The sequence below is a fragment of the Barbus barbus genome (genome assembly GCF_936440315.1).
Source record: "Barbus barbus genome assembly, chromosome: 47".
NCBI lineage: Eukaryota > Metazoa > Chordata > Actinopteri > Cypriniformes > Cyprinidae > Barbus > Barbus barbus.
In genome coordinates this window covers 3122650-3139472 of record NC_136725.1, presented here as the reverse complement: position 1 = coordinate 3139472, position 16823 = coordinate 3122650, and the positions used below count along the sequence as shown (strand labels likewise).

At 36.9% G+C, this 16823-nt stretch overlaps 2 protein-coding genes across 8 annotated transcripts in view; both read left to right on the top strand.

Annotated features, from left to right (window-relative positions):
* LOC306865661 (PALM2-AKAP2 fusion protein-like) overlaps window positions 1-4902 on the top strand; it is a 99091-nt gene extending 94189 nt beyond the window's left edge. For 4 of the 6 annotated variants that reach the window (XM_079410400.1, XM_079410398.1, XM_079410402.1 and 1 more), the window contains one exon: window positions 1301-4894. In XM_079410400.1, coding sequence (XP_079266526.1) covers window positions 1301-1429 — 129 coding nt within the window. In that variant the 3' untranslated portion in view covers window positions 1430-4894. Of the gene's footprint in view, window positions 1-1300 lie in introns of all 6 variants that reach the window. The other 2 variants (XM_079410399.1, XM_079410401.1) reach the window with 1 other exon arrangement.
* An 823-nt stretch (window positions 4903-5725) lies between these two features.
* Window positions 5726-16272, top strand: LOC306865449 (solute carrier family 46 member 2-like). 2 transcript variants are annotated; one of them, XM_079410047.1, is made up of 4 exons: window positions 5726-6782; window positions 12528-12611; window positions 14913-15069; window positions 15159-16272. In XM_079410047.1, the coding sequence occupies exons 1-4, from the start codon at window positions 5813-5815 to the stop codon at window positions 15214-15216; spliced, it is 1269 nt and encodes a 422-aa protein (XP_079266173.1). In that variant the 5' UTR covers window positions 5726-5812; the 3' UTR covers window positions 15217-16272. The 2 variants fall into 2 exon arrangements, with proteins under 2 accessions (XP_079266173.1, XP_079266174.1); XM_079410048.1 differs by having other exon boundaries at window positions 5737-6287; window positions 15159-15897.
* Window positions 16273-16823: the final 551 nt, after the last annotated feature.

Below are 16823 nucleotides of genomic sequence, written 5' to 3'. Positions count from 1 at the left end.
TTTATGAATCTTTGCAAATCGCCGTTCCTAATAACGTGCTAGTAAGCCAGTTTCGGGGCTGAAGTTTAGTATGCTTCATAGATATATATATATATATATATATATATATATATATATATATATATATATATATATATATATATATATATATATATATATATATATATACCTAGATGCTCTTTATCGACTGTTTCTATGGGCCGCGAGACATAAACCCATCTGCCATTTTTGGAACAGTCTGCGAATCTTTGAGCGCATTGACTGTGTGCGTCTACAACAGCAAGTTATACTCCTGTATATCTTTGAATATTCATTGATTATTATGGTGAATGCGAGATGGCTGACGCGTCAACATATCTGGAGCGGTCGAATAGGGATCTACACATATCTATAGTCTGCTCGTCACTCCACGGAAGAGAGGGGCGGAGTCAGCAGAGCTCACTAGGATTTAAAGAAACATGAACTAGAACAGCGTGCTGAAAACAGCTGATTTTGACAGGGTAAAGAAGGTGTTTTTTACACTACCATTGAAAAATTTTTACCAAAGTATGTTATAGACTTTTCATTAAGACCCTAAAGAATCATATCGACTTGTGTAAAATGGGCATCCGATGACCCCTTTAAGACCTTCAGATTGGACATTTAGGTTCAGTGAATTAACACACAAAGGCTCCGCTGAGTGTAACATTTTGTTTTTACAACAATATTTTGTTTGAAACAGCATGGCTGTTTTCTTTTCTGCATTATTATTTCTACTTTGCTGTGTTTGCACTTAAGCTTGTGTGTTGTGCAGTTTACATCTAAAGCTGTTTTGGGCAATCAGACCCAAACTTGTACTCAGCATGAAACTGTTTGGAACAGGTGTGGTCTAAATAGACCATCTGGTGTGTATGTTTCATTCAATATCATTACTTTTTGTTGTGGTCAATATCAATAATGTATAGCCACAGTATAGCATGGTATAGCAAAATAACATATCACCCAGCCCTTCTATAACATACATTTTTACTTGTATTTATAATTTTTTACATACATAAATAAATATTATTACTATTATTATTATTATTATTATAAATGAATACATATTAAATTGAAGGGTTCAATCACTGATTTTCTAAGAAAAATCAAGTTTTATATACATAAAATATCATTTTAAGTCAACATCAGTTTATGGTTGCAAGGGAAATCTGCTTCTAATTTCTCATTTCTTTTTGTAGTACTGTAGTAAACACTGTAGTACAAATATCATCACATAACAAAAAAAACAGCCATTAACACATATTTTTATATTTCTCTTCAGGTTCTGGAGGCAACGCGTGTTACTCGTAGAAAAAGTAACATGGCCCTCCGGTGGGAGGCGGGAATCTACACCAACCAGGAAGAGGCTGAGGAAGAAGAGGAGGAGGAGGAGGAGGAGGAAGAAGAGTAAACTAAATTTCCAATGTATACCGAAAAGAAGGAGAAAGAGAGAAAACCCAGAGGGAAAATGTGCAACAGGACAAATACAAGTATTTATTGGGAATTCAAACCCCAACAGCAATTCACACCTCTCTGAAGATTTGTTTCTGGAGACTATGGGGGATAAAAACTTTGCTCGACTTTGAAGACTAGAGATACTATACTGCTTCACATTTTCACGACCAAGTTATTGCTTTTTCTTTTGTGCTGATACGTTTTGGGAAAGTGGAATGTGCAACATTTTTTTGAGACTTTTGGCATTTGTTTCACAAGTAAGATTTGTGTGTAGATCACATTGCATTTGAATTCACTAAGGCTAAGGAGGGAAAGTATGGGATAATATTATGTTATTAGTAGCAGGAACTCAGATATAGATGATAGTGTGACAACTGATTTCTAGCTAGATTATTGACATTTGGTTTGATCAGGACTTGTATATGTACATGAATTCAGCCGTGAGCCCATTTAGAAAGCAGAACTACACAAATGTGTCTTGCAGTGTACTCTTATTTGTTTTCCTGTTAATCACATGATCTCAATTGCAGGCTGTAGGGATAGGAAGACAAATCATTCTCCAAGAGGGAAGCTTTAATGAGGAGGACAAATGAAAGTAGGGCACAAATGCTCAAGATGTTGTGAGGTTTGTATCATCTGGACCGATATAACAATAAATCCAAGCAGAAGAGGAAGAAGCAGTAATAACCTGCTGAGGTGGCGATGGCTTTGTATAGGCAGCAGCTGTGTTCTCCACTGACAAAAGACAGGAAATGCGTGTGAAATTAAACTTTAAGGATGTTGTTGTTTGCAGTCGAAGGCACCTGTGTTTGGATTGAGGTTTAGTGTAATGCAGAACATTTAATGGCTGATGTAGATTATTTGGGAATGTTGAAAAAAATGAAGAAAAGAACATGATATATTAAGAAAGAACTCACTGAATTGCTTGATTTTTCCTTTAATATTAATTTAAAAGGCTGAACATTTTTCTTTGCATACTTTGGCATTTTTGAAGCCATTATAAGCAGAAATTGTTAGTGGTATTGTAAACACTTTATTGATACATATGTACACATGAATGTCTGAAAGGTTTAAAATTGGCAATATAACAGATGTCAGAGCCAGCATCTATACAGGACATCAGTGATGGACGTGCAGCGTAAAAGAGACAAAGTGGACAAATACATGGACGAATTTTCTTCTATATTTAATGCCTTATTTTGCCTTTGGTCTGATGTGTTTTTCAAGCCACGAGCAAAGACAATCCTACGAGCTTCATTCAACAATGTGGCTTTGTTGTTTTTTGTACCCTCCACATATAATATATATTACACAAAAGTATTTAATGGACTGCTGTCCTTTTATGAGTATACATGAAGTATTTGTAGTCTCTGGATTAGAGCAGATTATTGCATAGGTTCTCAAATTGCAGGCAAAATAAAATATACAGTTATGCATTGTTCTAACATTTACAAAGTTACACCTACAGAACTATAAATGTTTCTGGAGAGGGTGCATTGACTTTATTTAATGGATGGAAACTGATTTTTGTTGATCTCTGGATAATGACTTTCTGAAGTGTTTGTGATGCTTGATGTGAGATTGTGTAAGGACCATCAGTTTTACTCAGAGCAGGATATTGGGTTTTTACTTGGATTCTTTGATATGAGATGATTATTGTTGGTGAGCAAATAATTTGAATTTTATCATTTTAAAAATATTTGTATTTGAGCAGTGAGATATATATACAGTGTTCCTATAAATGGAATATAGTTTTGGAAAAAAATGACTGGTGTTTAGTAATATTACAGCACATTTATTCATATATACTGTGTTGTGTGTATTTGAGGGCCAAGTATGCCATACTATATGCAGTTTTCATTAGTTTGTTTAGGTGCTACAGGTAACATTATTAGCACAGAGTAGTTAAAGTATTGACTGTGATGCTGACGGGTTTTGCATCATGAAATGTGCAGCGTTTTAATGAAACGTAAAGCCAGCTTTAGTTTTCCTAAAGATGGCATGCTTTTGTATTATAATGTAGGAGATATGGACAAAAAAAAAATGGTTTTTACCTCATAAAGTTAAATTATAAGAAATAAGCCAATGTTCAAATCTGTAATATAATAGGATTCCTATGGCATAGGATTGGTGGCCAAATTACTTTTATTATAGAATACCAGAGGAAAAGGGAACCATTAGAAATTAAGCAGTCTTGCAGTTGTCGATGTGTTAAAGCATATGGCAAAAGCATGAGCCTTTGAGGACATCTGGGAACAGCAGACGAGAATTGCAAGCACATTAGTGAATTTTCACTAAATATTTGCAAAAATATTCATTGTCTATTGTCAATAGTGTATGAAGCAAAATCAAGCAGCTTTCTGTTGGGTCACTGCGACAAATTTGTGTTTCTAAATTAGAAATTGGGAAATTTCGTTCCCCCTCACGCTCAATTCTTTAACACGTATAGTCCTATTTAAATGACTGCATTTCGCCCATGAAAATTCTCCGAACAACTATAAATGCAATGCACCTCTTTAATGTTTTCACGGCTGATGTACAGTTAATAATACATGGGATTTAAGTTTTCACGTGAGGGCGAAAAAGATTTCGTTCGTGTTTAAGATGGTCACCCCCGTTGACCAACAGAAAGCTGTTGGTTTTAAAGCAGGGTTGCCAAGTCCACGGTTCTACCTGGGTTGCCAGGCGTTGTTTTTTTTAGTCCAGGACACCCTGGGAACACGTTTTTGATTGAGCGGACTCCGACGGAAGTCGTTTTGGGCTAGTGTTGAAAAGAAATTGGGATGGTTTTGTTCTGCAGATCTGGCAACCCAGTTTGAAAGCGACTTTGGACACACTACTGACTACCTTTTTCTCTGTGAAATTTCACCGAAATGTTGCTAATGTGATTGCTAAAGTTTTCAACTACAAGCATACTTTAGACTTGTAGTCCAGCATTTTCCTCGCCAGTGTCCCGTGTGCATGACAACTACTGTTGCAATAGATTTCCAGTTTCATTGTCAGTTTCACAGAAGACAGTTTGTGCTTTTCAAAGAAAAACAATCTTGCCTTTAATGAAATCACAAGAAGTATTGTTTTGTTTTTTTCACAGTTTGAACCAAGTAAATTGTTTTTTATCTTTACTTTTGAAAGTAACACCAAAAATATGTTGCGTGTTTTGCTCTTGTTGTTTAAATAGTTATTATGACAAATCCATTTGCAAATGCTTCCTTAAAGGTTTATTGAGTGCTCCAGCTCCTTTTGGGAGAAACCAAAGGAATATTGATATGGTGTGACACTGCAATCATGCTTTCAAAAGCCCTCTTTTGACATGTTAACCACTTATTGTATGTTAATATTCTGCTTATATTGTTTTATAGTAATTGTAAGTCTCACTCTTACACACATATATAATTATTTTCTCATTAAAAAGAAAATGTGTAAAACGTCTCTATTCTTGACTCATCTGTCAATGTGACAAATGTAATGCCAAAAGAGTTTAAAGGGTTCACCCAAAAAAGAAAATTTGATGAAAGTTTACTCACCCCCAGACCATCAAAGATGTCGATGAGTTTGTTTCTTCATCAGATTTGGAGAAATGTATAGCACTGCATCAGTGTCTCAGCAATGGCTGCTCTGCAGTGAATGGGTGCCGTCAGAATGAGAGTCCAAACAGGTGTGGAATTATTATAACATTCAAAAAAAGGGTGATTTAGACTATTTGGTTATGGCTGAATGGTCAAACTATGTAGTATTTTCACGCTTAAAATGTGCAACAACACAAAAAAGTGCAAAAAAAGAATGGGAAAGTTACAAGACTTTTGTCCTGCTTGAAGCTTCACTTCAGAAAAAGTGCAGATCCTACATAATTTTTTCTTTTTTTCATTAAAAAGAACCAACATGAGGAGGAGTAGATCTTTACTATCATTATTTTCTGTTTAAGAAAAATTTCCTCGTGACCATTCATCGCCTGCTCTTCTACTTGAGATCCTGTTTGACTGATTTACACAAACCAGCAGGTATTGCATCACATGGGCATGCAATGGGGATTGATTTTTCTTTAAGAAATATGTTTTTATATGCTTTGTAATAAACACCTTTCCTTTTCTTGGAATTGTAATCAAATATAATTAACTTTATATAAAACAAACCTATGGTAGCCTATGACCTTACTGTTTAAAAAGTAAAGTGAATGTGTTTGTGTCTGGGTGAAACATGACTAACCACTGAAAGTATTTCAGTGTACAACTTCCCCATAACAGAATGACGCAATGGGCTTCACCCAGAGAGTTTGGGCTTCTGTGAAGCATCGACTCGGAGCAAAGAAAGTTTGGTTTCCTTTTATTAATTTGTGGTGGTTATGATGTCCTGTCGTAAATACATCGCGCCTCTAGTGTTCTGCGCCCAGGTGGCCAGCTCGTTTTTTGACACCGCTCTCCAAATGGTGGTTAAAGACCGATGCGCAAACCCCGACGGAGACACCGAGCAGAAAGCCATCACCAACTTCTACATGACCTTCAACATGGTGCTCAAATTCATGCCGATTGTGCCAGCGATCATTCTGGCAAAGATTGGAGACAAAGGATACAGGAAAGTGCCAATAGTGGTTCCTCTGGTTGGATATTTTCTGTCCAGAGGTTTGCTCTTGCTGGATATCGTGCTGGAATGGCCTCTCCAGGTGCTGTACGCGGTGCCGGTGATCCACGGACTGTGCGGCGGGTTCGCGTCGTACTGGGCAGGTGTGATGGCGCTGGTGTCGGTGTGCTCAGGTGCGGAAGAGCGGTCTGTGCGCATCATGAGGATGGAGCTGGTGTACGGAATCGCCGGTTTCATTGGTAGTTTGGCTTCTGGTCACTTATTTAACCTCTATACCGTAGATATCAAACAAGGGGCAATTTTATCTAGTTTTAGCGTGCTGCTCTATTTCCTCTGCCTGCTCTATGCGGCATTTTTCCTGCAAGTCGATTTCTCAGAGCTTGGAGAGAGACAGGAGCTACGGGAAAGTGTTGGGATCATAAACCACGAAGCCCGCGATAAAATAAACATCGTATTGCTGTTCGTCGGTGGGATTTTGTATGATATAGCAGTGGCTGGAGGAATGGAGATGTTGGCATCTTATGTGCTCAAAGACCCCCTCAACTGGGGCGCAACTGAGGTGGGTTATGGAAACGCGGCGGGATCCCTTCTCTTCATCACCAGTTTTTTGGGTGTGAAGATGTTCACAAGATGTTCTGTTAGAGATGAGAGCATGGTCATGATCGGCATGGTGTCTTTCGCAGCTGGGATTTATTTCATGGCTTTTGTGACCACAACTCCAATGTACTTTTTGGGTAAGTTATAACCAAAAACCAAATAATAGCCAAAACCAAATAATCTGTTTTAGCTATTTAATGCTTACTTGAACTTAAGGGTTATTCATATACCCATAAATCTACCTTAAATATATTAAATAGGACCATTGTCTGGCTAAATATTAACCAGACCCTGTTGGGTTACATCAATGAAAGCAATAAGTGTCGGATAAGGCATGCTCAGCTCAGGTGTTATGGTGCATGTATGTATGTATGTATACAGTATGCATATACAGTGCCCTCCAAATGTATTGGAACAGTAAAGATAAAATTGCTCTGTTGGCTGTGGAGTCAAGACATTTACAAATATGATTAAAAGATGAATATGAGACAAAACTACAGAATGTCACATTTTATTATTGGGTGATTAATGTTTTACCAGCTAAGAAGTTCAGCACTTTTAGAGTTTCATCCCTCTATCTGATGTGAGCATAAGTATTGGATCAGTTGCCTCACAGGTCTTTCTAAGTGATCAGCTGTGTCCTGTTGCATTAATTCTTCAGATATTAAAAGCAGGGGATGTGTCGTATCAGTTATATCCATTACTTCTGTATTCTGATGACACACACAAACCAGGATGAAGATGAGGGAGCTGACTTTGAGAGAAAAGCAAGCAATTTGGATGCTAAAAGAAAAGAGGAAGTCAATTAGAGCTATAGCAAAAACAAAGGGCATGGAGAAATCAAGAGTTTGGAGACCACCAGCGACCAACAACTACCTGATCGGCTGAGAAAACAACAGTAGTTGATGACAGTTTTATCATAAAAGCTTTGAAAATGAACCCTAAAAGATGTGTCTGTAAAATCACCAACAACTTCCAGAAAGCTGGGGTGATGCTCTGACAATCTACTGTCCTCAGGAGACTTTGACACAGAATTACAGATGCTACACAGCAAGATGCAAACCTCTGACCAGCACCAAAAATAGAAAGGCAAGATTAGAGTTTGCAAAAAAGCACAAAGGTGAGCCAGAAGAGTTTTGGAACTGTTTATGGACCGATGAGACAAAGATGAATCTTTATCTAAGTGATGGGAAAGCAAAAATGTGGAGAAAAAAAAAGGGAACTGCAAATGATCCCAAGCATACAGCCTCATCTGTAAAGCATGGTGGAGGTGGTGTCATGGCATGGGCATGCATGGCTGTCTCTGGAACAGGCCCTCTCAACTTTACTGATGACTTAATGTATGATGACAGTAGCAGAATGAATTTGGAAGGGTACAAAACCATCTTGCCTACCAATATTCAAGAAAATGCCACCAGATTCATTGGGAAGTGCTTCATATTGCATCAGGACAATGACCCAAAACACCCGGCCAGTTCAGTCAAGGAATTTATAAGAGCAAAGAAATGGAAAGTCTTAGATTGCCCAAGTCAATCTCCAGATTTAAATCTGATTGAACATGAATTTCACCAGCTGAAGAGGAGAGTAAAGGCAGAAACTCCCCAAAACAAGCAACAATTGGAATCGACTGCATTAAAGGCTGGGAAAAGTATTTCAAAGGATGAGAGCAAGAGTCTGGTGATGTCTATGGGTCACAGACTCACTGCTGTGATTGTGTGCAAGGGATCTGCAACTAAATAATAGCTTTTAATCTTTTATATCTGCCTTATGTTCAACTGTCCCAATACTTATGCTCACATCAATGAGTGGGATTAACTCTAAAAGTGCTGTTCTTTTTATTTGGTAAAACATGTATGGGTTGAAACGACTAATAATAAAATGTGACATTCTGTAGTTTTGTTTCATATTCATCTTTTAATATTTAAATATATCAATATTTGCAAATGTCTCCACAGCCAACAGAGCAATTTTGTCTTTACTGTTCCAATACTTATGGAGGGCACTGTATATATATATATATATACACACACACACACAGAGAATATCGTGAAAAAGTTCATTTTTTCTAACATTTCAAAAAGTGAAACTCATATATTCTAGATTAATTACATGTAAAGTAAAACATTTCAAAAGTTTTTTTTGTTTGTTTGTTTTTAATTTTGATGATTAGAGCTTACAGCTCATGAAAGTTAAAAATCCAGTATTTCAAAATATTAGAATATTTACATTTGAGTTTCATTAAATGACCATCTCTACAGTATAAATTCAGGGTATCTCTTGTTCTTTGAAACCACAATAATGGGGAAGACTGGTGACTTGGCAATGGTCCAGAAGACGAACACTGACACCCTCCACAAAGAGGGTAAGTGACAGAGGGTCATTACTGAAAGGAGTGGCTGTTTACAGAGTGCTGAATCAAAGCATATTAAATGCAACATTGACTGGAAGGAAAAAATTGAAAAGATGCACAAGCAACAGGGATGACCACAAGCTTGAGAATACTGTCAAACAAAGCCGATTCAAACCCTTGGGAGAGCTTCACAAGGAGTGGACTGAAGCTGGAGTCAGTGCATCAAGAGTCTCCATGCTCAGACTTCATCAGGAAAAGGGCTACCCAGCCACTTCTGAAACAGAAACATCGCCAGAAGCATCTTACCTGGGCTAAGGAGAAAAGAACTGAACTGTTGCTCAGTGGTTCAAAGTCCTCTTTTCAAATAAAAGTAAATTTTGCATTTCATTTGTAAATCAAGGTCTGGAGTCTGGAGGAAGAGTGGAGAGGCACAGAATCCAAGCTGCTTGAAGTCAAGTTTCTGAAGTCAGAGATGATTTGGGGTGCCATGACGTCTGCTGGTGTTGGTCCATTGTGTTTTATCAAGTCCACAGTCAACGCAGCCGCCTACCAGGATATCTTAGAGCACTTTATGCTTCTATCTGCTGACAAGCTTTATGGAGATGCTTATTTCCTTTTCCAGCAGGACTGTAGCACCTGCCCACAGTACCAAAACCATTTCCAAGTGCTTTGCTGACCATGATATTACTGTGCTTGATTGGCCAGCAAACATGCTGAACCCCATATGGAATCTACGGGATATTTTCAAGAGAAAGATGAGAAACAGTCGATCCAACAATACAGACGAGCTGAAGGCTCAATAGTGCCTCAACACTGACACAGGCTGATCACTTCCATGCCACTGTCCTGACATTTTATCCTACCCGTCAGATTTTCCTACCAGGGCTTACTGCGCATGTGCACATCAATATTTCGTCCCTTTTCTCACACTGAACAACCATATTTAATGCATCTGCATTACTGTAAGGGTAGGTTTAAGGTTGGGATAGGTGTAGACGTTAATAAAACACAATCTAATAGGTAGAAAAAATTATTTATGGTTGGTTTCCGGTAGCTGTATCCCTTCTAGCCACAATGCGAATATAACACATAATTACTGTACTTGCATTACTTTAAGGGTAGGTTTAGGGTTGTGGTAGGTGTAGACATTAATAAATCATAATTTAACAGGTAGCATTTTTCATAGCACAAATCGACAGAACACCACACCTCACTGATGCTGGAGTTTTTGCTAAAGGAGACCCGACCAAGTATTGAGTGCAGAAATGAACATACTTTAAAGAACTAAACCTTTTCTGTTTTGCAATATTCTAATATTTTGAGATACTGGATTTTTGACTTTCATGAGCCATAAGCTCTAATCATCAAAATTAAAACAAACAAAACTTTTGAAATGTTTTACTTTACATGTAATGAATCTAGAATTTATGAAAGTTTCAGTTTTTTAAATAAGTTTATAAATATATATATTTATATATATATATTTATATATATTTTTGAGATGCACATAAATATATACACTCACCTAAAGGATTATTAGGAACACCTGTTCAATTTCTCATTAATGCAATTATCTAATCAACCAATCACATGGCAGTTGCTTCAATGCATTTAGGGGTGTGGTCCTGGTCAAGACAATCTCCTGAACTCCAAACTGAATGTCAGAATGGGAAAGAAAGGTGATTTAAGCAATTTTGAGCGTGGCATGGTTGTTGGTGCCAGACGGGCCGGTCTGAGTATTTCACAATCTGCTCAGTTACTGGGATTTTCATGCACAACCATTTCTAGGGTTTACAAAGAATGGTGTGAAAAGGGAAAAACATCCAGTATGCGGCAGTCCTGTGGGCGAAAATGCCTTGTTGATGCTAGAGGTCAGAGGAGAATGGGCCGACTGATTCAAGCTGATAGAAGAGCAACTTTGACTGAAATAACCACTCGTTACAACCGAGGTATGCAGCAAAGCATTTGTGAAGCCACAACACGCACAACCTTGAGGCGGATGGGCTACAACAGCAGAAGACCCCACCGGGTACCACTCATCTCCACTACAAATAGGAAAAAGAGGCTACAATTTGCACGAGCTCACCAAAATTGGACGGTTGAAGACTGGAAAAATGTTGCCTGGTCTGATGAGTCTCGATTTCTGTTGAGACATTCAGATGGTAGAGTCAGAATTTGGCGTAAACGGAATGAGAACATGGATCCATCATGCCTTGTTACCACTGTGCAGGCTGGTGGTGGTGGTGTAATGGTGTGGGGGATGTTTTCTTGGCACACTTTAGGCCCCCTAGTGCCAATTGGGCATCGTTTAAATGCCACGGTCTACCTGAGCATTGTTTCTGACCATGTCCATCCTTTTATGACCACCATGTACCCATCCTCTGATGGCTAATTCTAGCAGGATAAGGCACCATGTCACAAAGCTCGAATCATTTCAAATTGGTTTCTTGAACATGACAATGAGTTCACTGTACTAAAATGGCCCCCACAGTCACCAGATCTCAACCCAGTAGAGCATCTTTGGGATGTGGTGGAACGGGAGCTTCGTGCCCTGGATGTGCATCCCACAAATCTCCATCAACTGCAAGATGCTATCCTATCAATATGGGCCAAAATTTCTAAAGAATGCTTTCAGCACCTTGTTGAATCAATGCCATGTAGAATTAAGGCAGTTCTGAATGCGAAAGGGGGTCAAACACAGTATTAGTATGGTGTTCCTAATAATCCTTTAGGTGAGTGTACATACAGGTATATAAAAACACACAGAAACACACACTTATATTAGCATTATAAAACATTATGAGAAGTTACTTTGTTTATGTACTTTATGTTTGATTGGCTGTGCCTGAGTGACTTTTCTAACCAGTGTTGGGGAAAGTTACTTGCTTTACAATACTGTATTTCGTTACTTAATTTTTATGGAAAGTAATGTGCTACTTTACTTTTGCAATACATTTAAAATCTGAGCTGGGCTCGCTTGTTTGTTTTTCATATAAAAAACTTCTATTTTGGCAAGTGTAAAAGCCCTTTCACACAAAAAGTGAAATGAATAAGCCTCAGGCTGACTGAATGTAAATTCACATTAATACAGTGGAGAGTGCAGCTCAAACAAACAATTGTGCTGCAATTCTAGATTACAATGACGAATAGGACACAGGAGAAGAGAGAAGGTTTAGCACTCTTCAGTAATGAATAAAAAAAATTATGTTTGTTCAAGTAATTCTTGCTTATTAATTATGGTTGAATTGGATCAATGAAGAGCTGTCAGTCAGTAAATGGGACAACAAAATAACTGATGTTACTTATTTGAAAAGTAACTCAGATATTTTATTTGTAAATTTAAAAGTAATGTTACTTTACTACTTTACTAGTTAAAAAGTAATCTGATTATGTAACTTGCATTACTTGTAATGCATTACCCCAACAGTTTCTAACTACAGTAACAAATGAGCATTTAAACTGGAATGTAAACCACTTTACTGATTTATTGGTATTCTCCTCTGATCTGAGGTTTTGTTCTTGTCTCCATTAGCTCGCTCTATCACTCTGTTTGCTCTGATTCCAATGCCCACCATTCGCTCACTGCTGTCCAAACAGGTCAAGGGCACCTCATATGGTAGGTGTCAGTTCTTTATTCTCTCAGTGCCCTAAAGGAGTTGAGTGTCTGCATATGGTGCTGCCAAAAACATTTTATGGAACACTAAAATTTCCTCAAAAGTAAAGTTAGACTTCAGTTGACTTTTACACAATTTGCATGTTACCTCTTGCAGCTGTGCTGTGAAGCATATCACTATCTGGTGTATATATTCAGAAGTTGAAGTGTTAACAAAGCAAAACCAAAAAAAGAGAGAAATGAAACTACATGTCAGGGTATTCACATGTGGAGGTGAATATTTATTATTTTGTGTGGTAACAAGAAGTAGCTTTATAGGCAAGTGTAAAATTATTAAGTTTCTGACCTGCGGTGCATTTCCCAAAAGTAACTATGGTCACAACTTCCATCATTACCAACAGAGTTCAATGGAACTTGCAACCCTAGTTAGCACCTAACTATGCTTTTTTGGAAACACACTCTTGGTTGTTGATTTGTTGTCAGTGCTTAATTACCCATGTTCTTGACTGACCTAGCTGGTGCTACTGTTAGCAATCCCAGTTGTACAGTTAATGGTTTATGGTCAATTTATGGGCTGGCTGAGGTGACAAGGAGTTAGAATATGATTTATCAGAAAGGCAAGGGGCCAACCAAGTACCGAACCCTGAGGCACTCCAGTGGACAGCAGGTGCTACTTAAAAACAGTCTCGCTTGAAGATACCTTGTTGAATCTGCACGTGTGGTAGGACTCAGGCCAGCAAAGTGTAGTTCAAATAATACTGGACAGAGATAGTAGACAGGTGAATTTTTAGCCCTTACTACAATGCATGTCTATGCTTTTATTCGCATATGTGCTAGTCTGTGCTAGTATTCAAGGCTGTGTACATTACATTACCTTATCAGCACACAGCTAGTGACAAGCTATGGAAGTCAAAGCAGATTTGAGCATTTTTAAAGAATAAGTTATTTGGAAGAAAAGACAGGCTGACAGGTGTAAAAGAAGTAATTTAGTACGGTCACACTCTCACTAAACGAACTGTAATGTAGCATTGACATAAATTAAAGTACTAAGCCTATAATATATATATATATATTATAAAATGTGTATGTATATGTATAATAATATAAACACACACACACACACACACACGTGCGGTCAAATGATTAATCGCGATTAAACCGCATCCAAAATAAAAAAAATTGTTTTCATAGTGTAACGATCGGCCTTATCGGCCGAATTACATAGATTTAAAATGGGGTCAGATTAAACTGTGTGAGGTAAAATATGCGTTTTAAAATGATGAGACAACAAAAGTAGAAGGAATAAATAGTGTATTTATAGAATTCACAAGGAACTTAAAACAACAATAAAACCAAAAATCCTAGGCCGTTCCATACTGTTAAAACAGTCCTTAAGAAATCCAGCGTGCTGTAAGTTCCAATGTAAAAGTGTCTACCTATGTATATACAATCCAAAGAAAGTGATAATCCAAAACAAGTGAGCTGCTGGAATGGTAAAGCCTTAAAACAACTCCTCAATCCAGCTGGTGCAGTCCTTTGGTCACTGACCCTGTTTGTTTGGCATGCTGCTCTCTGTATACACTGTCACTGTCACATGACAGGAAGCAGGAAGTGTATAAAGAGAGCAGCATTCCAACCATACATTTCTTAGACATAACCACTAAAATGTTAAGAGGAATAAAATGGACTTAAGGAAACATGTAAACGAGTTATAACTCTATTATACATAAAATCATTGTAATAAATAGAGCGGTAAAACATGTCTCTCGTGTGACAGTGTCAATAGTATATGTGTATGTACTGTGTATAGTTATGTATATATAAATACACACACATGCATGTATATATTTAAGAAAAATATGCAATATATATATATATATATATATATTATATTAATATAAATATATTCATGTAAATACACACATATATTATGTAAACAAAAACTTTTATTTGGGATGTGATTAATCACGATTAATCATTTGACAGCACTTATATATATATATATAATATTTCAGTGTAAGTGTGTATCCCATCAGCCAACTATACTGGAGTGCCTCAGGGTTCAGTGCTTGGCCCGCTACTCTTCTGATACCATACCCACAGGTCAAATGAATCAAACCCTCACCTCTGACCCTGATGGCACTGACACTGTGCAACTCTTATGTAGTAGAGCTGAAATATAAATGTGTAATTGAAGTAGTGACGGGATGCCAAGCTTAACAAGCAGCCTTTGGTTAAGAACTCTGTAGTTTGATGAAGCACATCTTTTGTCATTTTCATGATTAGCTACTTCTCCTTCCATAGGAATTACCTTTGTCATGCTCCAGTTGTCCTTCAAACTTGCAAGCTTGGTCACCACACCCATCTATACTGAGATCTATCAGGCCACACTTGACACGTTCCCAGGGTTTGTCTTCATACTGTCCAGCATCTTCACCGTTCTTTCTATGATACCCATTAGGTAAGCTGAGATTTCTGACACGTTTGATAATATTCCATTCATCATTGAATTCTGAGAAAAAGTATTGTTTTCTTTTTTTTTATGTCTAGCATTGTAGGATGCCGCTCTACAAGACATGATGGATATGAGAGAATTCAAGGGAACTGACAGCATCAGCCACACCAACGACACAAAGTATCACAAATGGACAAGTTATTGAAATATCTTTGCGTAATAAATGATTTAAAGGTTTACACTGGAGTTACATACAATAGAAGATATTCTATCATTCAGTTGACTAGAAGACGGCTTGAATGGATAATGTAATTAAATAATGTTATCTACTGGAATAGATAATGGTACTTCCTGTTGCACTGTGGTTACACTTTGCATTATTGGTAATGCAGTCTGTGTAGCATCATAATTGCCAAGGTTTTTACACATCTTTGTATAAAATGCTGACAATCTTTAGTTTTTAGATATTTTGATAGCAATTTACAAAACAATTCTACAAGACTACATATGAACTCACAACAGATAATACTTTCAAAGTACAATAATATTAATGATAATTTCAATTCACTAGTACATTATTAAAATCAAAAATGGAATCTGTTAATATTATTTAATGGATCTGAACTGACAATGATCAGTTTTATTTTTATTAACCAGCATACACAAAAACTTTAATATATGTATTGTTCAAGTTAATGAGTTAACTAAGGTTAACTAATGGACCCTTCTTATAAAGTGTTAGCAATATTTCTGTATGCACTGTCTATTTGAAATGGATGACATCTTTTATCAGATTTTTATTGTACAGATTTTGCAATAAATCAAGTTATTTATACATCCGTGTATGGTGTGTTCACCTTAAACATACTTTTTTTCTTTTACACAAAGTATACAGGAAATACAATTATTATACAACTAATCATCATTCTATGTGGCAGGCCGTAAGTCTATATAGTTTTTAGTTCTGCTTGTGCAAAGGCACAAAATACATATTATTACTCCAATTATTTGTATGGCAATGGTCCAGTATTAAAATCAGTTGAGGTAAAGAGTAACAGCATCAAACACAAGTTATTCTTCCTTTTAAAGCTCAGAATTTATATCCTATCAATTTAATGATAAACAATTTATGCTAAAAGGAAGCCAAATGAGCTTTAAAAAAACATCATGTATATAAACATACAAAGGGAATAAACTTTTAATAAACTGCAAGTGATTCTCCTCAAATGCTTTAATTTGTTAATTTATACTTCATACACACCTGCTGGACTGATCTGTAAGTAAACATATGACACACTCATGCTACGGTTGTTTAAAGTTTGACAAGAAATCATTTGTTTAACCATTAAGTACGTAAAATAACACATTAATGGATCACAATTATTGCAGATTCTGCAGGCAGTCATTTGAAAGTCATATATTTGCTTTACATTTAACCTGTTCTTGTAAAAAACTGAATTTAATAATATGCAGTATAAACTGTATTTTATATCATAATGTACAACATGCATTAAAGCAACAAGTCATATAGCTGCCTTTGTAACAAATCAATCAAATCATCTTAAAAATGAATGGAGACAAATGTATAAGGCTGACTGGATTTGATGAGTTAAACTTCAGGCCATGTCTCTCTTCACTAGATCACATAAAAAAGGCAAACCTAGACATATACAAAAGAGCTTATGCTTGTAATCTGGTGGCTCTGTTTTCTTAAAGAAAAGGCAGAGAGACGACGTGACTGCAGTAACAGCATTTACCAG